Source organism: Scyliorhinus canicula, chromosome 8, assembly GCF_902713615.1.
Source record: "Scyliorhinus canicula chromosome 8, sScyCan1.1, whole genome shotgun sequence".
Classification (NCBI taxonomy): Eukaryota; Metazoa; Chordata; class Chondrichthyes; order Carcharhiniformes; family Scyliorhinidae; genus Scyliorhinus; species Scyliorhinus canicula.
Window position 1 is genome coordinate 67,647,732 of NC_052153.1, and position 15,377 is coordinate 67,663,108.

At 47.7% G+C, this 15,377-nt stretch overlaps 1 protein-coding gene across 1 annotated transcript in view; it reads right to left on the reverse strand.

The window, feature by feature from the left end:
• The window catches only part of LOC119970306 (fibrillin-2), a 433,007-nt gene that overhangs the window by 35,845 nt on the left and 381,785 nt on the right, over positions 1 to 15,377 (reverse strand). The window contains exon 56 of the mRNA XM_038804706.1: positions 14,170 to 14,295. Coding sequence (XP_038660634.1) covers positions 14,170 to 14,295 — 126 coding nt within the window. The remainder of the gene's footprint in view (positions 1 to 14,169; positions 14,296 to 15,377) is intronic.

Genomic DNA, 15,377 nt, shown 5'->3' on the forward strand with positions numbered 1-15,377 from the left:
GCCCCCCCCAATCTGGTCCATGAATCCCCTCAGCACCTTAGCCGCCGCCGGCCTCCTATCCGTCCGGGACTTGGATCGATCCAGTGGGGGATCCAGTACTGTGTTGAAGTCCCCCCCATGATCAGGCCCCCCACCTCCAGGTCCGGAATGTGGCCCAACATACGCCGCATAAACCCCGCATCGTCCCAATTTGGGGCGTAAACATTCCCCAACGCCACCCGCTCCCCCTGCAGCTTGCCACTCACCATCACATATCGCCCGCCACTGTCAGCCACCACATTTAACGCCTCAAACGACACCTTCTTCCCCACCAGGATCGCCACCCCCCTACTCTTCTCATCCAGCCCTGAGTGAAATACTTGGCCCACCCATCCCTTCCTCAGCCGAACCTGGTCCACCACTCTCAGGTGTGACTCCTGGAGCATGGCCACATCCGCCTTCAGTCCCTTCAGGTGCGCAAATACCCGGGCCCGTTCAGCCCCCTCACGTTCCAGGTTATCAGCCGGATCCGAGGGCTCCCTGCCCCCCTCCCCTGCCGATTAGCCATACCCCATCCCTTGCCCACCCCCGGCCAGCGTCCCCCGCTCTGCCAGTTTCCCACGGCGGCAACTCCCCCCCTCCAGCACCCCCTGCGTCCTCCAGCTCCTTCCTGACCATTTCAGCAGCAACCCGGTACCCCCCCCCCCCTCCCCCCTCAGGCTAGGACCCCTCCTAGCCGCGCCCCTCCCTCCACAGCACTCCCGTGAGCCAGCTAACTTCTGCTGACCCCGGCGACTCCCGCCCTACCTTCGGCTCCTCCCCACATGGGACTGCCCCTCCTCCATTGTGCCCGTCAACGGGTCCACCCTCCCCCCGCTCTTGCGCGGGAAAAGAAAACAACCAGCAACGACCCGCGCTTCTCAGCCCGGCCCCGCCCCCACCATCTCACAGCGCGGGAAACCCGCAGAAAGCCCGCGCTTTCGCCCTGCTGGGCCCCGCCTCCTCCAGGGCCACTCCCATTGTCAGTCCCCCCCACCAGCTCCCCGAACTCCCTTTTTACCCCTCTGCCCGAACCCGTCCACCCGACCCCTGCTTAAAAACCCCTATAGAAAAAACAGTACGACATTCTTACACTAAACCAAGCAAATGCAAATACAATATCATACAACATCCCCCATCCTAGACCCTCAGTTTGAGTCCAATTTCTTGGCTTGCACAAAGGCCCACGCCTCCTCCGGGGACTCAAAATAATAGTGCCGATCCTTATAGGTGACCCACAGATGCTGCAACATGCCGAACTTCACACTCCGTCTGTGGAGCACCGCCTTCGTCTGGTTAAACCCGGCCCTCCGCCTCGCCACCTCCGCACTCCAGTCCTGGAAGATCCGCACCTCCGTGTTCTCCCATTTGCTGCTCCGCTCCTTCTTGGCCCACCGGGGCAGACGCTCACGATCCACGAACCGATGAAACCTCACCAACACCGCCCGCGGCGGCTCGTTCGGCTTGGGCCTCCTAGCCAGAATTCTGTGGGCCCCCTCTAACTCCAGGGGCCCCTGGAAGGACCCAGCCCCCATCAGCGAGTTTAACATAATCACCACATAGGCCGCTAGGTCCGACCCCTCCAGCCCCTCCGTGAGGCCCAGGATCCGCAAATTCTTCCTCCTCGACCGGTTGTCCAGCTCCTCGAACCGTTCCTGCCATCTTTTATGGAGCGTTTCGTGCATCTCCACCTTCCCCGCCACGGCCACGACCTCGTCCTCCCTTTCGGAGGCCTGCTGCTGCAGCTCCCGGATAACAGCCCCCTGGGCTGTCTGGGTCTCCATCAGTTCCCTGTTAGTTACCTTCAGGGACTCCAGCAGCTCCAACTTCAGCTCCTGGAAGCAGCGCAGCAGAATCGCCTGCTGCTCCTGGGCCCACTTCCTCAGCTCCTCGAGGCCTTCGCCGGCCGCCATTTTATCTTCCTGCCCCCGTTTTTTCAGAGGCGCTTTCCTCGGTTTTTTCTCTGCCCTGCTCCTGGTCCGGACCATGGGACCGTTGGGGTCGACTCCTGTCCTCTTCCCCCGTTGGGATTCGCCGCTACAGCTCCGTTAGGGGCCCTGAAAAGAGCCCCAAAGTCCGTACTCCGTGGGAGCCGCCGAATGTGCGGCTTAACTGCTCATTGCCGCCACCGGAAGTCGTCGTCCAATTGCTATTCTGTATGCTGCTTTTGCATTCAAAAAACAAAATTAGAGTACCCAATTACTTTTTCCAATTGAGGGGCAATTTAGTGTGGCCCAAGTCACCTATCCTGCACATCTTTGGGTTGTGGGGGTGAGATCCACGCAGACATGGGGGGAATGCGCAAACTCCACACGGACAGTGACCCGTGGCCGAGATTGAAACCGGGTCCTCAGTGCCGTAGGCAGCAATGCTAACTACTGCGCCACACCTCTGCTTTTGCTTTTTAATGATACGGTAGGTGTTAACAAAAATGTTGAGTTCACGCAACATCAGATTTATCAATGGTGTTGCTGCCAACAGCGAGATATGCCTTGGGAGATAGTGGCAATAACACAACAATCGAGCAAAATTGAAGTGTCTGTCCAGAATGGGCCCAATATAATCACATTATAAGCCCTTAATTTATTGGCATGAAGTTCTTTAGGACATCCAGAAATCAAGAAAAACATAATATAAATGCAAATTTTTTTTTTTTACAGTATTTCTTTTAAAAAAAAAACATTTTTTTAAGGCATTTATGGTTTTATAACAATAAATAAACAATACAAATGTAAACATAATTCAGTGCAGTTTAGTTTTCTCCCAAGAAGTCGATAACGGGTGCCACCTCTGAATGAACTCTAACGTTGATCCTCTCAGTGCGAACTTAATTTTCTCAAGCCTGAGAAACCCAGTCATGTCGCTAACCCATACCCCTGATTTCGGGGACTATTGCTAGCAATATCCGTCTCTGGGTTACCAAGGAGGCAAAGGCCAAAACATCTGCCTCTCTCGCCTCCTGGACTCCCAGATCTTTCAACACTCCAAAAATTGCCACCTCTGGCCTTGGTGCCACCCCTTGTTTTTAACACCGTGGACGTGCCATCCACAAATCCCTGCCAGAATCCCCTAAGCTCTGGGCATGCCCAAAACATGTGGACATGGTTTGCGGTTCCCCTTGCACACCTCACACACATGTCCTCCACCCCAAAAACATTTTCTGTATTTCTGATGAGTGTCCTAATGCCATGCTACTGTCAGCAGATAAACAAGTCGCATCTAAAGAGATGAATTTCACCACTGCTTCTCAGCTACAGCCTGGATTTCCCATACCAGCAGAATTACGATACATTGTTAACCTGGTGGGCCACTGTAAAGATGCACCCTGACCCACACCTTCCCCCTCTACCACTGTTCTGCAGATACTCTAAGCGTTTAGATCATCTGTATAATTTTGATAGCTTCCCCAGCCTCTTTCAAGGTGTCTGCCTGGAACTAAAGAGCAGTGGAGTGAAATTTGTCCTTTCTGTAAGACAACATATTTTCCTCATTAGCACGATATTACGATATGTCTGGCCATATGTAGACCGGCATAACACAAGCAGATAATGTAGGTTATCAACACCTTAGCTGAAAGTATGGGTATGTCTCTCAATGGAAGATGTTGCCATCTAAACTAGCCACTCTACATAAAATTGAGGAGCTTAAAATGTTTAAGGTTTTTAGTAGGGTAGATACAGACAATTTGCTCTGGGTGGAGGAATCCGGAACACGAGGGACTGATCTTTAGAGCTTGGCTATTTAGAAGTGAAGTCAGTCAGTACATTTTCACACAGGAGCTATATAAATCTGGAACATGACCGCTAAATGGTTGTGGATAATGGATTTTTTCTTTTAAATACTTTTTTATTCTCCTTTTATTCTCCTTTTTCACAGTTTTCTCCCAAATTTACACCCAACAATAAACAATAATCAGTAACGAACGTAATGTCAATCCCCATATAAATAACAACGTGTGGATAATGGATTAATAGAAGTTTTCAAGTTTTGAGAGATATGTTTTCATGAGATAACAGGCGGGATTCACCGGTCCCCCAGCTGCATGTTTCTTGCCGGTGTAACATTCATTGACGGCGGAAATCTCTCTTTCTGCAGCTTGTCAATGGGATTTCCTATTGAAACCACCCCAGGCTGCTGAGAAATTAATGGACGGGGATACGCTGCCAGAGGGAAAAGAATCCCAAAGACCGGAGAATTCCGGCCAACAGGGTCAAGGGGTAACAGAGACTGGTAAATTGATTTGCGGTACAGATTATCCACGATCAAACTAAATTACAGTCGACATGTGGGGTTCCATGATCTATTACTGATACCTATGTTGAAAGGCAGTGAAATCACATTGCATTTCCAGCTAAATAAGGCACAAAGGCCCAGTGATAAGCTGGGACCTGGATACACTAGGCCCATTTCCGATGCTGGGTCACTTGCATGAGAGGGATAAGATAAGTGAGCTTCTGGTTTCTGGGATAGTGAGAGGAGGGTCTGTGCCTGCTGTGGCCAAAAAATGAGTCGCATTCAATTTGAGCCTCTGGAGATTTTGGGTTGGATCTTGTTGTAAGAATAATGTATGTCAAGTCTAACACCATTAACAATAAGCAAACCGGCTAGGAAGTTCAGACGATTGAGATATGTTATGAATCATGAATCTTCAGAACTTGCTGCTTTAATTTAACCTATTTGCTTTGCTCAAATATCAACTCACTCTTATCTTCAATAGCTTGTTGGATTTTCATATTATTTTTCCATTAAATTTTCCACACAAAGTGCTGTCTGGTAATTAACAGTGAGAATACATTTTCAACAACATGCTCGATGTTAATGCTGTCATAACAATCAACCTCTTTGGCCCAAAAAGGGAACAATTTATATTGTTCAATCTCATCCATACATGTAGGAAAATGTTATTAGGGATTTTAATAATGTTGAATTTGAATTTTTTCCTTTTTTTCTCTCTCTTAATATTACCACCGCATTGTGCCCGGCAAAGATCTGGGCATGCCGGGTAAACAGCGGGAAATGTTAAAATTGACATTTGCACAGGGCGCGAACCAATTTGCAATTTATCTAGCCCGCTCCCGATGGCGAGTTCCGGATCTCACCCATATCTGGTCAGCATGTCATTGACCCTCATTTGCATTATGGTGGGGACCCCTCAGGGGGGTTAGGCTTGGTCAGGGGGCTGAAGCGTTCTAGTTCAGGGGTCGGCCCTGAGTCGGGGTGTGTGAAGGGCCTTGCATCTGTGAGACCTTCAAGCCTTAAATATTGTGGAGACCCATAACAGGGGCAACCACAGCTGCAGCCTGTCTGTCCCACCAAACCCTCCCAGGACTGAGCCCTACCCTTCATTCTATGCTGAAAGTCACTTTAACTCCCTTTGACTCTAGCTTTTGTAAATGAGGAATTGGCCTTGTAATTTGTGAGAGCACTTCACTTCACAGCTGCAGGTTGTGTTTGTTGCTTGGTCCTGCTGATGCCTGAAAATGCCTGGAGGCTGCTGTTGCCTTCCTTCTCTCAAGCCGGAAAGAAGGGCATTTTTTTCTAAGATACCTGGGTCCTGGAACACCATGCTCAGGGGGACTTATGAGTCCAGAAGGCAATCCGGTTTAAAGCAAGAAGATGCTGCGGATCTTGGTACACGACATTGATCCAAATCGGCCACCTGATGACACTGCTGAAGAAATGTTTACACCGTTCACTGATGCTTTTGTTGCTGGTGTGGTGAGTGCTGCATGTAAGTGGAATGTCACCGTGGGTTAAACATGCTGGAAGTTTTTACAAATATATAAGACAAAAAAGAGTGGCTAAGGTAAATATTGGTCCTTTAGAGGATGAGAAGGGAGTTTTAATAATGGGAAATGAGGAAATGGCTGAGGAACTGAACAGGTTTTTTGGGTCGGTCGTCACAGTGGAAGACACAAATAACATGCCAGTGACTGATAGAAATGAGGCTATGACAGGTGAGGACCTTGAGACGATTGTTATCACTAAGGAGGGAGTGATGGGCAAGCTAATGGGGCTAAAGGTAGACAAGTCTCCTGGCCCTGATGGAATGCATCCCAGAGTGCTAAAAGAGATGGCTAGGGAAATTGCAGATGCACTAGTGATAATTTACCGAAATTCACTAGACTCTGGGGTGGTCCCGGTGGATTGGAAATTAGCAAACGTGACGCCACTGTTTAAAAAAGGAGGTAGGCAGAAAGCAGGAAATTATAGGCCAGTGAGTTTAACTTCGGTAATAGGGAAGATGCTGGAATCTATCATCAAGGAAGAAATTGCGAGGCATCTGGATAGAAATTGTCCCATTGGGCAGACGCAGCATGGGTTCGTAAAAGGCAGGTCGTGCCTAACTAATTTAGTGGAATTTTTTGAGGACATTACCAGTGCAGTAGATAACGGGGAGCCGATGGATGTGGTATATCTGGATTCCCAGAAAGCCTTTGACAAGGTGCCACACAAAAGGTTGCTGCATAAGATAAAGATGCATGGCATTAAGGGTAAAGTAGTAGCATGGATAGAGGATTGGTTAATTAATAGAAAGCAAAGAGTTGGGATAAATGGGTGTTTTTCTGGTTGGCAATCAGTAGCTAGTGGTGTCCCTCAGGGATCCGTGTTGGGCCCACAATTGTTCACAATTTACATTGATGATTTGGAGTTGGGGACCAAGGACAATGTGTCCAAGTTTGCAGATGACACTAAGATGAGTGGTAAAGCGAAAAGTGCAGAGGATACTGGAAGTCTGCAGAGGGATTTGGATAGGTTAAGTGAATGGGCTCAGGTCTGGCAGATGGAATACAATGTTGACAAATGTGAGGTTATCCATTTTGGTAGGAATAACAGCAAACGGGATTATTATTTAAACGATAAAATATTAAAGCATGCCGCTGTTCAGAGAGACTTGGGTGTGCTAGTGCATGAGTCACAGAAGGTTGGTTTACAAGTGCAACAGGTGATTAAGAAGGCAAATGGAATTTTGTCCTTCATTGCTAGAGGGATGGAGTTTAAGACTAGGGAGGTTATGTTGCAATTGTATAAGGTGTTAGTGCGGCCACACCTGGAGTATTGTGTTCAGTTTTGGTCTCCTTACTTGAGAAAGGACGTACTGGCGCTGGAGGGTGTGCAGAGGAGATTCACTAGGTTAATCCCAGAGCTGAAGGGGTTGGATTATGAGGAGAGGTTGAGTAGACTGGGACTGTACTCGTTGGAATTTAGAAGGATGAGGGGGGATCTTATAGAAACATTTAAAATTATGAAGGGAATAGATAGGATAGATGCGGGCAGGTTGTTTCCACTGGCGGGTGACAGCAGAACTAGGGGGCATAGCCTCAAAATAAGGGGAAGTAGATTTAGAACTGAGTTTAGGAGGAACTTCTTCACCCAAAGGGTTGTGAATCTATGGAATTCCTTGCCCAGTGAAGCAGTTGAGGCTCCTTCATTACATGTTTTTAAGGTAAAGATAGATAGTTTTTTGAAGAATAAAGGGATTAAGGGTTATGGTGTTCGGGCCGGAAAGTGGAGCTGAGTCCACAAAAGATCAGCCATGATCTCATTGAATGGCGGAGCAGGCTCGAGGGGCCAGATGGCCTACTCCTGCTCCTAGTTCTTATGTTCTTATGAAGGCAACTATGTTCAACTGTGTCTTTAGCACCAGTGGAATATGTGGGTGCCAGGATTTGGTTCTGGTGAGACTGAGTTGTGTGGGTGGGCCTGCACAGCTACGGCTCTTGGACGGAGAAAGGCACTGATACGAGGAACAAGTGGCACATTGATGGACAGATCATTTCTATGACAAGCTCTGGACATGATAACACATTCCCAGGCTTATCCTCCGTTTCTGTTGAGGATCGTGCGAAGGGGTGATACCTTGGGCAGAATGACTTAATAGAGACATATAAGATAGTCAGAGGGTTAGATAGGGTGGACAGTGAGAGTCTTTTTCCTCGGATGGTGATGACCAACACAAGGGGACATAGCTTTAAATTGAGGGGTGATAGATATAGGACAGATGTCAGAGGCAGTTTCTTTACTCAGAGAGTAGTAGGGGTGTGGAACGCCCTGCCTGCAACAGTAGTAGACTCGCCAACTTTAAGGGCATTTAAGTGGTCACTGGATAGACATATGGATGAAAATGGAATAGTGTAGGTCAGATAGGCTTCAGATGGTTTCACAGATCGGCGCAACATCGAGGGCCGAAGGGCCCGTACTGCGCTGTAGTGTTCTATGTTCTATAATTCTCCGGTCTCCGAAATCGCGTTCGGTGATCGGGCGGAGAATCCCCATTTGCGGTGAAATCGGGGGCAGTGCTGCTTTGCAATGCTCTGCCCCCTCCAAAACGGCGCACGCCACCAAGGCGCTCTAAGGATGTCACCTGAGGCCCTCCCCTGATGGGCCCAGTTCCCGACAGCGTGGGTCACTCATGCTATCTATTTTTGTGATCCCGGTGTGGCGGCTGCGACAGAGTCCCTGGTCATGCACTCAGATCCTGTGCTGATCAACCGGCGGGTGTGTTCACAGACATCTTCCTCTCCCTACTTTGTTCCGAGGTTCCCTCCTGCTTCAAGGAGACCACCATCATACTGGTGCCAAAGAAGACCCAGGAAACGTTTCTCAATGACTACTGTGAAGTGGCCTTGACATCAGTCGTAATTAAATGCTTCGAGAGGTTGGTCATGAGACACATCAACTCCATACTCCCAGAATGCCTTGATCCACTGCAATTCGCATACCGCCGCAACCGATCCACAGCAGGCTATCTCCCTGGACCAACACTCATCACTGGAGCATCTCGACAACAGGGACTTCTACGTCAGATTCCTATTCATTGGCTACAGCTCAGCCTTTAATACCATAATCCCAGCCAAGCTCATATCAAAACTCCAAAACCTAGGACTTGGCTCCTCCCTCTACAACTGGATCGTCGACTTCCTAACCCATAGACCACAATCAGTAAGGATAAACAGCAACACCTCCTCCATGACAGTCCTCAATATCAGAGCCCTGCAAGGCTACGTACTTAGCCCCCTATACTCCCCATGTACACACACGACTGTGTGACAAAATTTAAAAATTAAAAAAAAAAATAAGTTTAGAGTACCCAATTATTTATTTTCCAATTAAGGGTCAATTTAGTGTGGCCAATCCACATACCCTGCACATCTTTGGGTTGTAAGGATGAAACTCACGCAGACACGGGGAGAATGTGCAAACTCCACACGGACAGGGACCCAGGGCCGCGATTCGAACCCGCGTCCTCAGCACCGTAGGCAGCAATGCTAACCACTGTGCCACATGCCGCCCCTGTGTGTCAAAATTTGGCCCCAACTTCATCTACAAGTTTGCTAATGACACGACCGCAGTGGGTCAAATCTCAAACAACGATGAGTCCGAGTACAGGAGGGAGATAGAGAACCTAGTGATGTGGTGTAACGACAACAATCTCTCCCTCAATGTCAGCACACCAAGCAGCTGGTCATTGACTTCCGGAAGCTAAGTATCATGCACACCTCTGTCTGCATCATTGGTGCAGAGGTGGAGATGGTTGGCAGCTTCAAATCCCTAGATGTGTACATCACCAACATCTGTCCTCGTCCATTCACGTCAACACTATGACCAAGAAAGCACAACAGAACCTATACTTCCGCAGGAAAATAAGGAAATTCGGACTGTACGCAGAAGAATACTTTTCATTGTACCTTGGTATATTTTGACAATAAACCCAAATACTAAAGATCAGGGCTTCAGCACTGGAGAACTTCTTGCGACCATATGGCAAGTGTGAGGATCAGGGTAGAGCACCTGAGCACGGTCTCCCTAATGTTCCAGGCAGTTGTCTGGAATATGAGATCATGGGGCTCCTCCTGTGGCGGGGTGAGTGTGTAGAGCGAGGTTTGTCAGCACAACTGACTTGTGGATGGCACTCTGAGAGAAGGTGGGACATGTAAGGATGGGGGAGGCTTGGGGATTTGAGGGTCCCGGGATGGAAGCCCAAACTGATTGTCGGGCTCTCTCCTTCTGTAATTCCTTTCAGATACCAAAATGGATGGTGGTGTTGGTCCCGCAGCGGCTACCATCACGTTGCTGATGGAATCCCAAGCAGCCAGACGCCAGAAGAGGCAGCAGTGACGACACAGGCTGAAGGCGCCACCCAATGTGCAGGGGGCCACTGTACATCCTGTAGACCTGGACGTCCATCAGGCAGGGGAGGAACCCAGAAGAGGAGGTCAATCAATGGTATAGACGTCGTTGGTCTTTTGATGAGATGACGGACAACATGTGCCACAGGAGACTCCATCTCAATAAAAAAACAGTGCGGCAACTGTACCACATCCTAGAGGACTTGGCACCCCGTGGAGGAGTCAACTGATCCCGGTAGCCATGAAGGTCACCCTCAGCGTTTATGCAACTGGCTCATTCCAGAGCTCAAGCAGGGACCAATGTGGCATTTCACAAGATACAGCCCACAGGTCATTCGGAAGGTCACAGATACCCTGTATTCCCGGGCATTCAACTAAGTCACCTTTGAGCTGGACGAGGCTCATCAAGATCCCCAGGCTGCAGGATTCTCTATCATTGGTGGGATGCCTCAGTTCCAGCAGACAATCGATGGTAGGCATGTCGCCTTGTGTGCATTGGTGTATCATGGATTTCTCTTTATTAACAAGGGATTCCACTCCTGAATGTTCAATTTGTGTACGATCACTGCCTCCGTATCATGCATTACCCAGGGATCATGCATGACAGCTACATCTTGGGCCAGTCTGAGATCTCTGGTATCTTCTAGGACCAGTCCAGGATGACGGGTCTTGGGGGACAAGGGGTACCCATGCCAGTGCGGAGGCCTGAGACCTGATATAATGAGGTCCATGCTGCCACCATGCAATCATTGAGTGGGGCACCTGACGGCCCAAAATACGGTTCTGATACCTGGACCGCTCCGGTGGTACACCCCCAGAGGGTCTCCCGCTTTGTGGTGGTCTGCTGTACCCTCTACAACCTGGCACAGAAGTGGGCCGACATGCTGGAGGAGGAGGAGGGATATGTGGCCTTATCTGAGGAGGATAGCAGAGGTCCTGTCGCTGGGGCCGAAGGCAACCTCACCCCAGCCGACAGTGGAAGCCGGGGAGGCATGTTGCTGGTGGAAGCCACATAATTGACTGCCGCCAGGGTCACCATTCAATTTAAAATGCTGCTGACATTGGGGCGCCAGGGCTCCTCCATGGGCCATGGAGTGCTCAAAAAAGAGGGATCTTCCTCCTCAGACTACGCAGTCACCAGGGTTTGCTGGGTTGTCTTCACACATGGCGACACTTGTACTTCTAGTGCGGGCAAATAGTCCTTAATTCACGGCTTAAGTGACTCAAACAGTGGGCCATCAATCTGCCAATTTTACCACTGCTGACAAAATGGCATGATGGCAAGAAGACATGGCATCCCATGCCATTTTGATGGCCTTCTTGCCTCGAAGTCTGTCGCCAAAGGATTGTTCAAATTCTGATACTTGTTTTTTTTTTAAACCACGTTTTGCCTGATCAGAAAATGAAGCTCAGTCTAAGCTGCTTAACTCAGTCAGAAAGTTGACCTCTTTGCTTCTAAATCTGCTCGCAAAAAGTAGAGCCTGAGCAGTTATGGGACATAAAATCCTGTATAAAGTGAGAATGAGAGCCTTTTGAAGTGGGAAATATCTTTGTACTAAATATACAGGGGGTTATTTGTAAAGTTAGGCGCATATACCAGAAAATTGTGACTATCCAGCAAACTTGGAATATTGGCTGTGTTGAGTTAGGTACACAGCTCTTGCTAGTCAACTATGAATGATGTGCCTTGTTTCCTCTGTACACATCCTGTAACTGAGTGTTCAGTTGAGCACACTGAATGTGAATATCAGTCACAACTCAGTACAGACTTTCAGCTGGTATTTCCCAGTGAACTGCTAGCTGTTGTCACTTGAAAATGGTTTAAAATAAAGCCTGTGCGGAGGAAGAGAGTTTGTCAGTGTTGTTATAAAGTCGGGAAAATGGTCCTGGGTATGTAGGAAGGTGTGTATATATTGGGCGGGGAGAGGAGGACAGTTCACTGAGAGAGCAAGAATGATCCAGAAAATTCGAAATCAGGTATCACTCATTTTCCAGCAAATTAAACTGGTGTATTCCAATAAACATCAACTTCAGTGTGGGAGAGAGGGGAGAGGTGAACTTCCCAGACTCATATTACCTTTATTGACAGGGAGCTCTAATACACAGTCAGTTACAAAGTGTCCTTTGTGCTGTTTACCTTCCCAGGACTGGTTTTACGTTCCAGAGTGGTGACCCATGTTGGCACCTTGACAAGGGAATGCAATTCCTTCCAAATTGTAGCAACTAATACAAACATAAGTATTGTGGAGCAGCGCAGCCAGCTCTTGAAAGATGAAAACTCTTCAGCTGTAAAAAATACAACCTTATCCCAATTAAGTTGTGTAATCTAATCTCTGCCATGACAATGTAACATGCTTTTCATCTTGTGCCGTTTACCTTTGTATTTCAACTTTTGCTGCAGACCCAAGTTTATCTCCTTTTTGTAAAAGTTTAAACAGTTTTAGTGCTTCTTTCTCTCCCTTTCTCTCACCTGGCTCCATCACATATTGCTTCTTACCTCAGTAAGTTTGCAATTCCCCTTACCCCTTCTCCTCCTCGATCCTTACCCCAACATATTAGCTCCTCAGTCTCCCTCCCTACTGCCACTGTGGCAGGTTTGAATCCCACAGCTCCCTTCTGTCTCTCCAATCAGCCTTCTGTGGTATTATGATTCCAGCTAGTGTTGCTGCTGGACAAGTCAGGTCCGAAGGTGGAACAAGGCCTGATTGATCCTAACTTTCATTTTTTGTTCAGAAATGTGGAGAGAAATGGGAACAGTCACAGAACCTCCGGATTAACTTTCAACAAAAGAATAAAACATTTGTTAAGCAAGAAAAGATGAACTTAGGGCAGCACGGCAGCACAGTGGTTAGCACAGTTGCTTCACAGCTCCAGGATCCCAGGTTTGATTCCTGGCTTGGGTCACTGTCTGTGCGGAGTCTGCACGTTCTCTCCGTGTCTGTATGGATTTCCTCCGGGTTCTCCGGTTGCCCCCCCACAGTCCAAAGATGTGCAAGTTAGGTGGATTGGCCATGATAAATTTCCCTTGGTGTCCAAAAGGTTAGGTGGAGTTACTGGGTTACGGGGATAGGGTGGAGGTGTGGGCTTAAGTAGCGTGCTCTTTCCAAGAGTCGGTGCAGACACAATGGGCGGAATGGCCTTCTGCACTGTAAATTCTATAATACACTACTCCTTTTCCCACAACTACACCTTTACAGAAAATTAAGGATAACGCAAATGACCAAATCTATCTTGTACTCCAATGTCCATGATAAACACACAGTCTAGTAAACCAATAGGTGACTTGCGGTCAGACACACCACACTGTGAAACCAAGTGACAGATGCCTCCCCAAACAGATGCTATGAGTCTCTCATTAACTCCTCCATATGCTTGTCACATTGCGAACCAACTGGCCTCATTGGACTCGGTTTTAGTCATGGGAGTTTCCGATCTCCACTCTCGAAGAAGTGCCTTTGGAATCTTCTTGCAAATTATGCTTTCTCTTGGACATGTTCCACAAGGATCTAACTCGAGGGTTTTGATCTCTCCTTTCAATGTTCCTTACCTCTGGATCACCATATGTATTCAAGCTTCGCCTTCCACACACTGTCTCAGGTATTCAGCTGTACCAACAGAACAACTTCAGATGGGCTTCACAGGCCCATAGTAAGCAGTCACAGACCTTCAACTGTCTCCTTGGATCACTGGCCTCTCAGAGGTCTACTTTACTTTGAGTCTGCCTCCTGCAGCTTTCTCACTTTAAACTTGAGTTTTCCTCTGCTACTCACTCTTAACTTCACCAAACAGGATCAGTTCATGATCCTGTCCTTGTTCCTTGACGTAGCTGGCATATTGGAACTTTTTCCTGTCCTTTCCTGGTTTTCTGAACCATTGTGAATACATTTTGGTTCGTAAATCTCAGAATTCCAAATTGATTGATAGTTGTGGAGGACTCTGTTCCAATTAAAATCGGATATACAGTTGCATCTACTGCTCAAAAGGATTAGGGCTCTGAAACATTGATGTAAATTGGACTTACCAATGCACTCGGTGCCTGAGGGGGTTGCTCGGAATCCTTCACTGCAGTCACATCTGTAGCTGCCAACAATGTTTATACAGCGTCCGTTTTCACAGATGCCTGGCTTGCTCCAGCACTCATTGTCATCTAGAATTGGTCAAGATTCAAAGCAATTTTTAAAATGAAAAAAAAACATACTTTTAACCAAACTATTTTGATTCCTTCACCTCCTGTACAAAAAGGTGATTGTACAAGTTATTTTTAGACTCACTAATAGGCTTCTCAACATCTACATAAATCTCGGGGCTTCTTTGATATAAAGAAGCAGGATCATACTGTGTATTATTGATAAATTTATTTGCAAATTTCAATAGAATCTCTGGATATGTTGCAAAACCGCAACATATTCAAATCATCATTGAAATACCAAAGGAAATAATTTCATATCTCAATAGATGGGTTACTTATATCGCACAGAGCAAATTCAATCAAATAATGCCATGCTTTTAAAAAACTTTAGAGTACCCAATTCATTTTTTTCAATTCTGGGGCAATTTTAGCGTGGCCAATCCACGTACCCTACATATCTTTGGGTTGTGGGGGCGAAACCCATGCAAACACGGGGAGCAAATAATGCCATGTTTAACTAGATTAGTCCGAATCTTATGATGTGTGGCAATCACCGTTGGATTGCCACTCTGCTCCTACTTCTCTCCACCATGTTGGAGGTCCGCATTTCTGGCTGAGACTTCTAATCCCGGTTTCTCCAGAAATGTAGAGCGTGCCTGAAGTTGAACTGCTTCTTTGTAGCACTGTGTCATCAGGGAAAACAAGTCCCACCCCCTTTGTACATCACTATCTGCTGCATTCTGGTAAGCATTCAGTAACACACTTAAAAGCTGGGACATTGAAACAGCTATCCAGTGTGTTAGTGCATGAATGTCTGTGTGAATGTGGGTGAGGAGGCAGGGTGGGTGAGGTAAGTGTCCAGGTGGGTGCGGCTGGCAGGTGGGTAGGGAAGTTGGTATATAAGGTAGCAGGTGGAATGGATGGCAGGCAGATAGGGTATTGAGATCGGGTCAGAACAGGTCAGGTGTGGGTTGGGGGTGCAGAGAAGAGTTGGGTAGTTGACGGGGGAGATTGGGGGATCAGTAGGGTTGTGAGATCGGTTGTGTAACAACGTTAAAGTCATAATTGTGCATTTTAAAGTGAGGCCAGAGCAAAGTGTG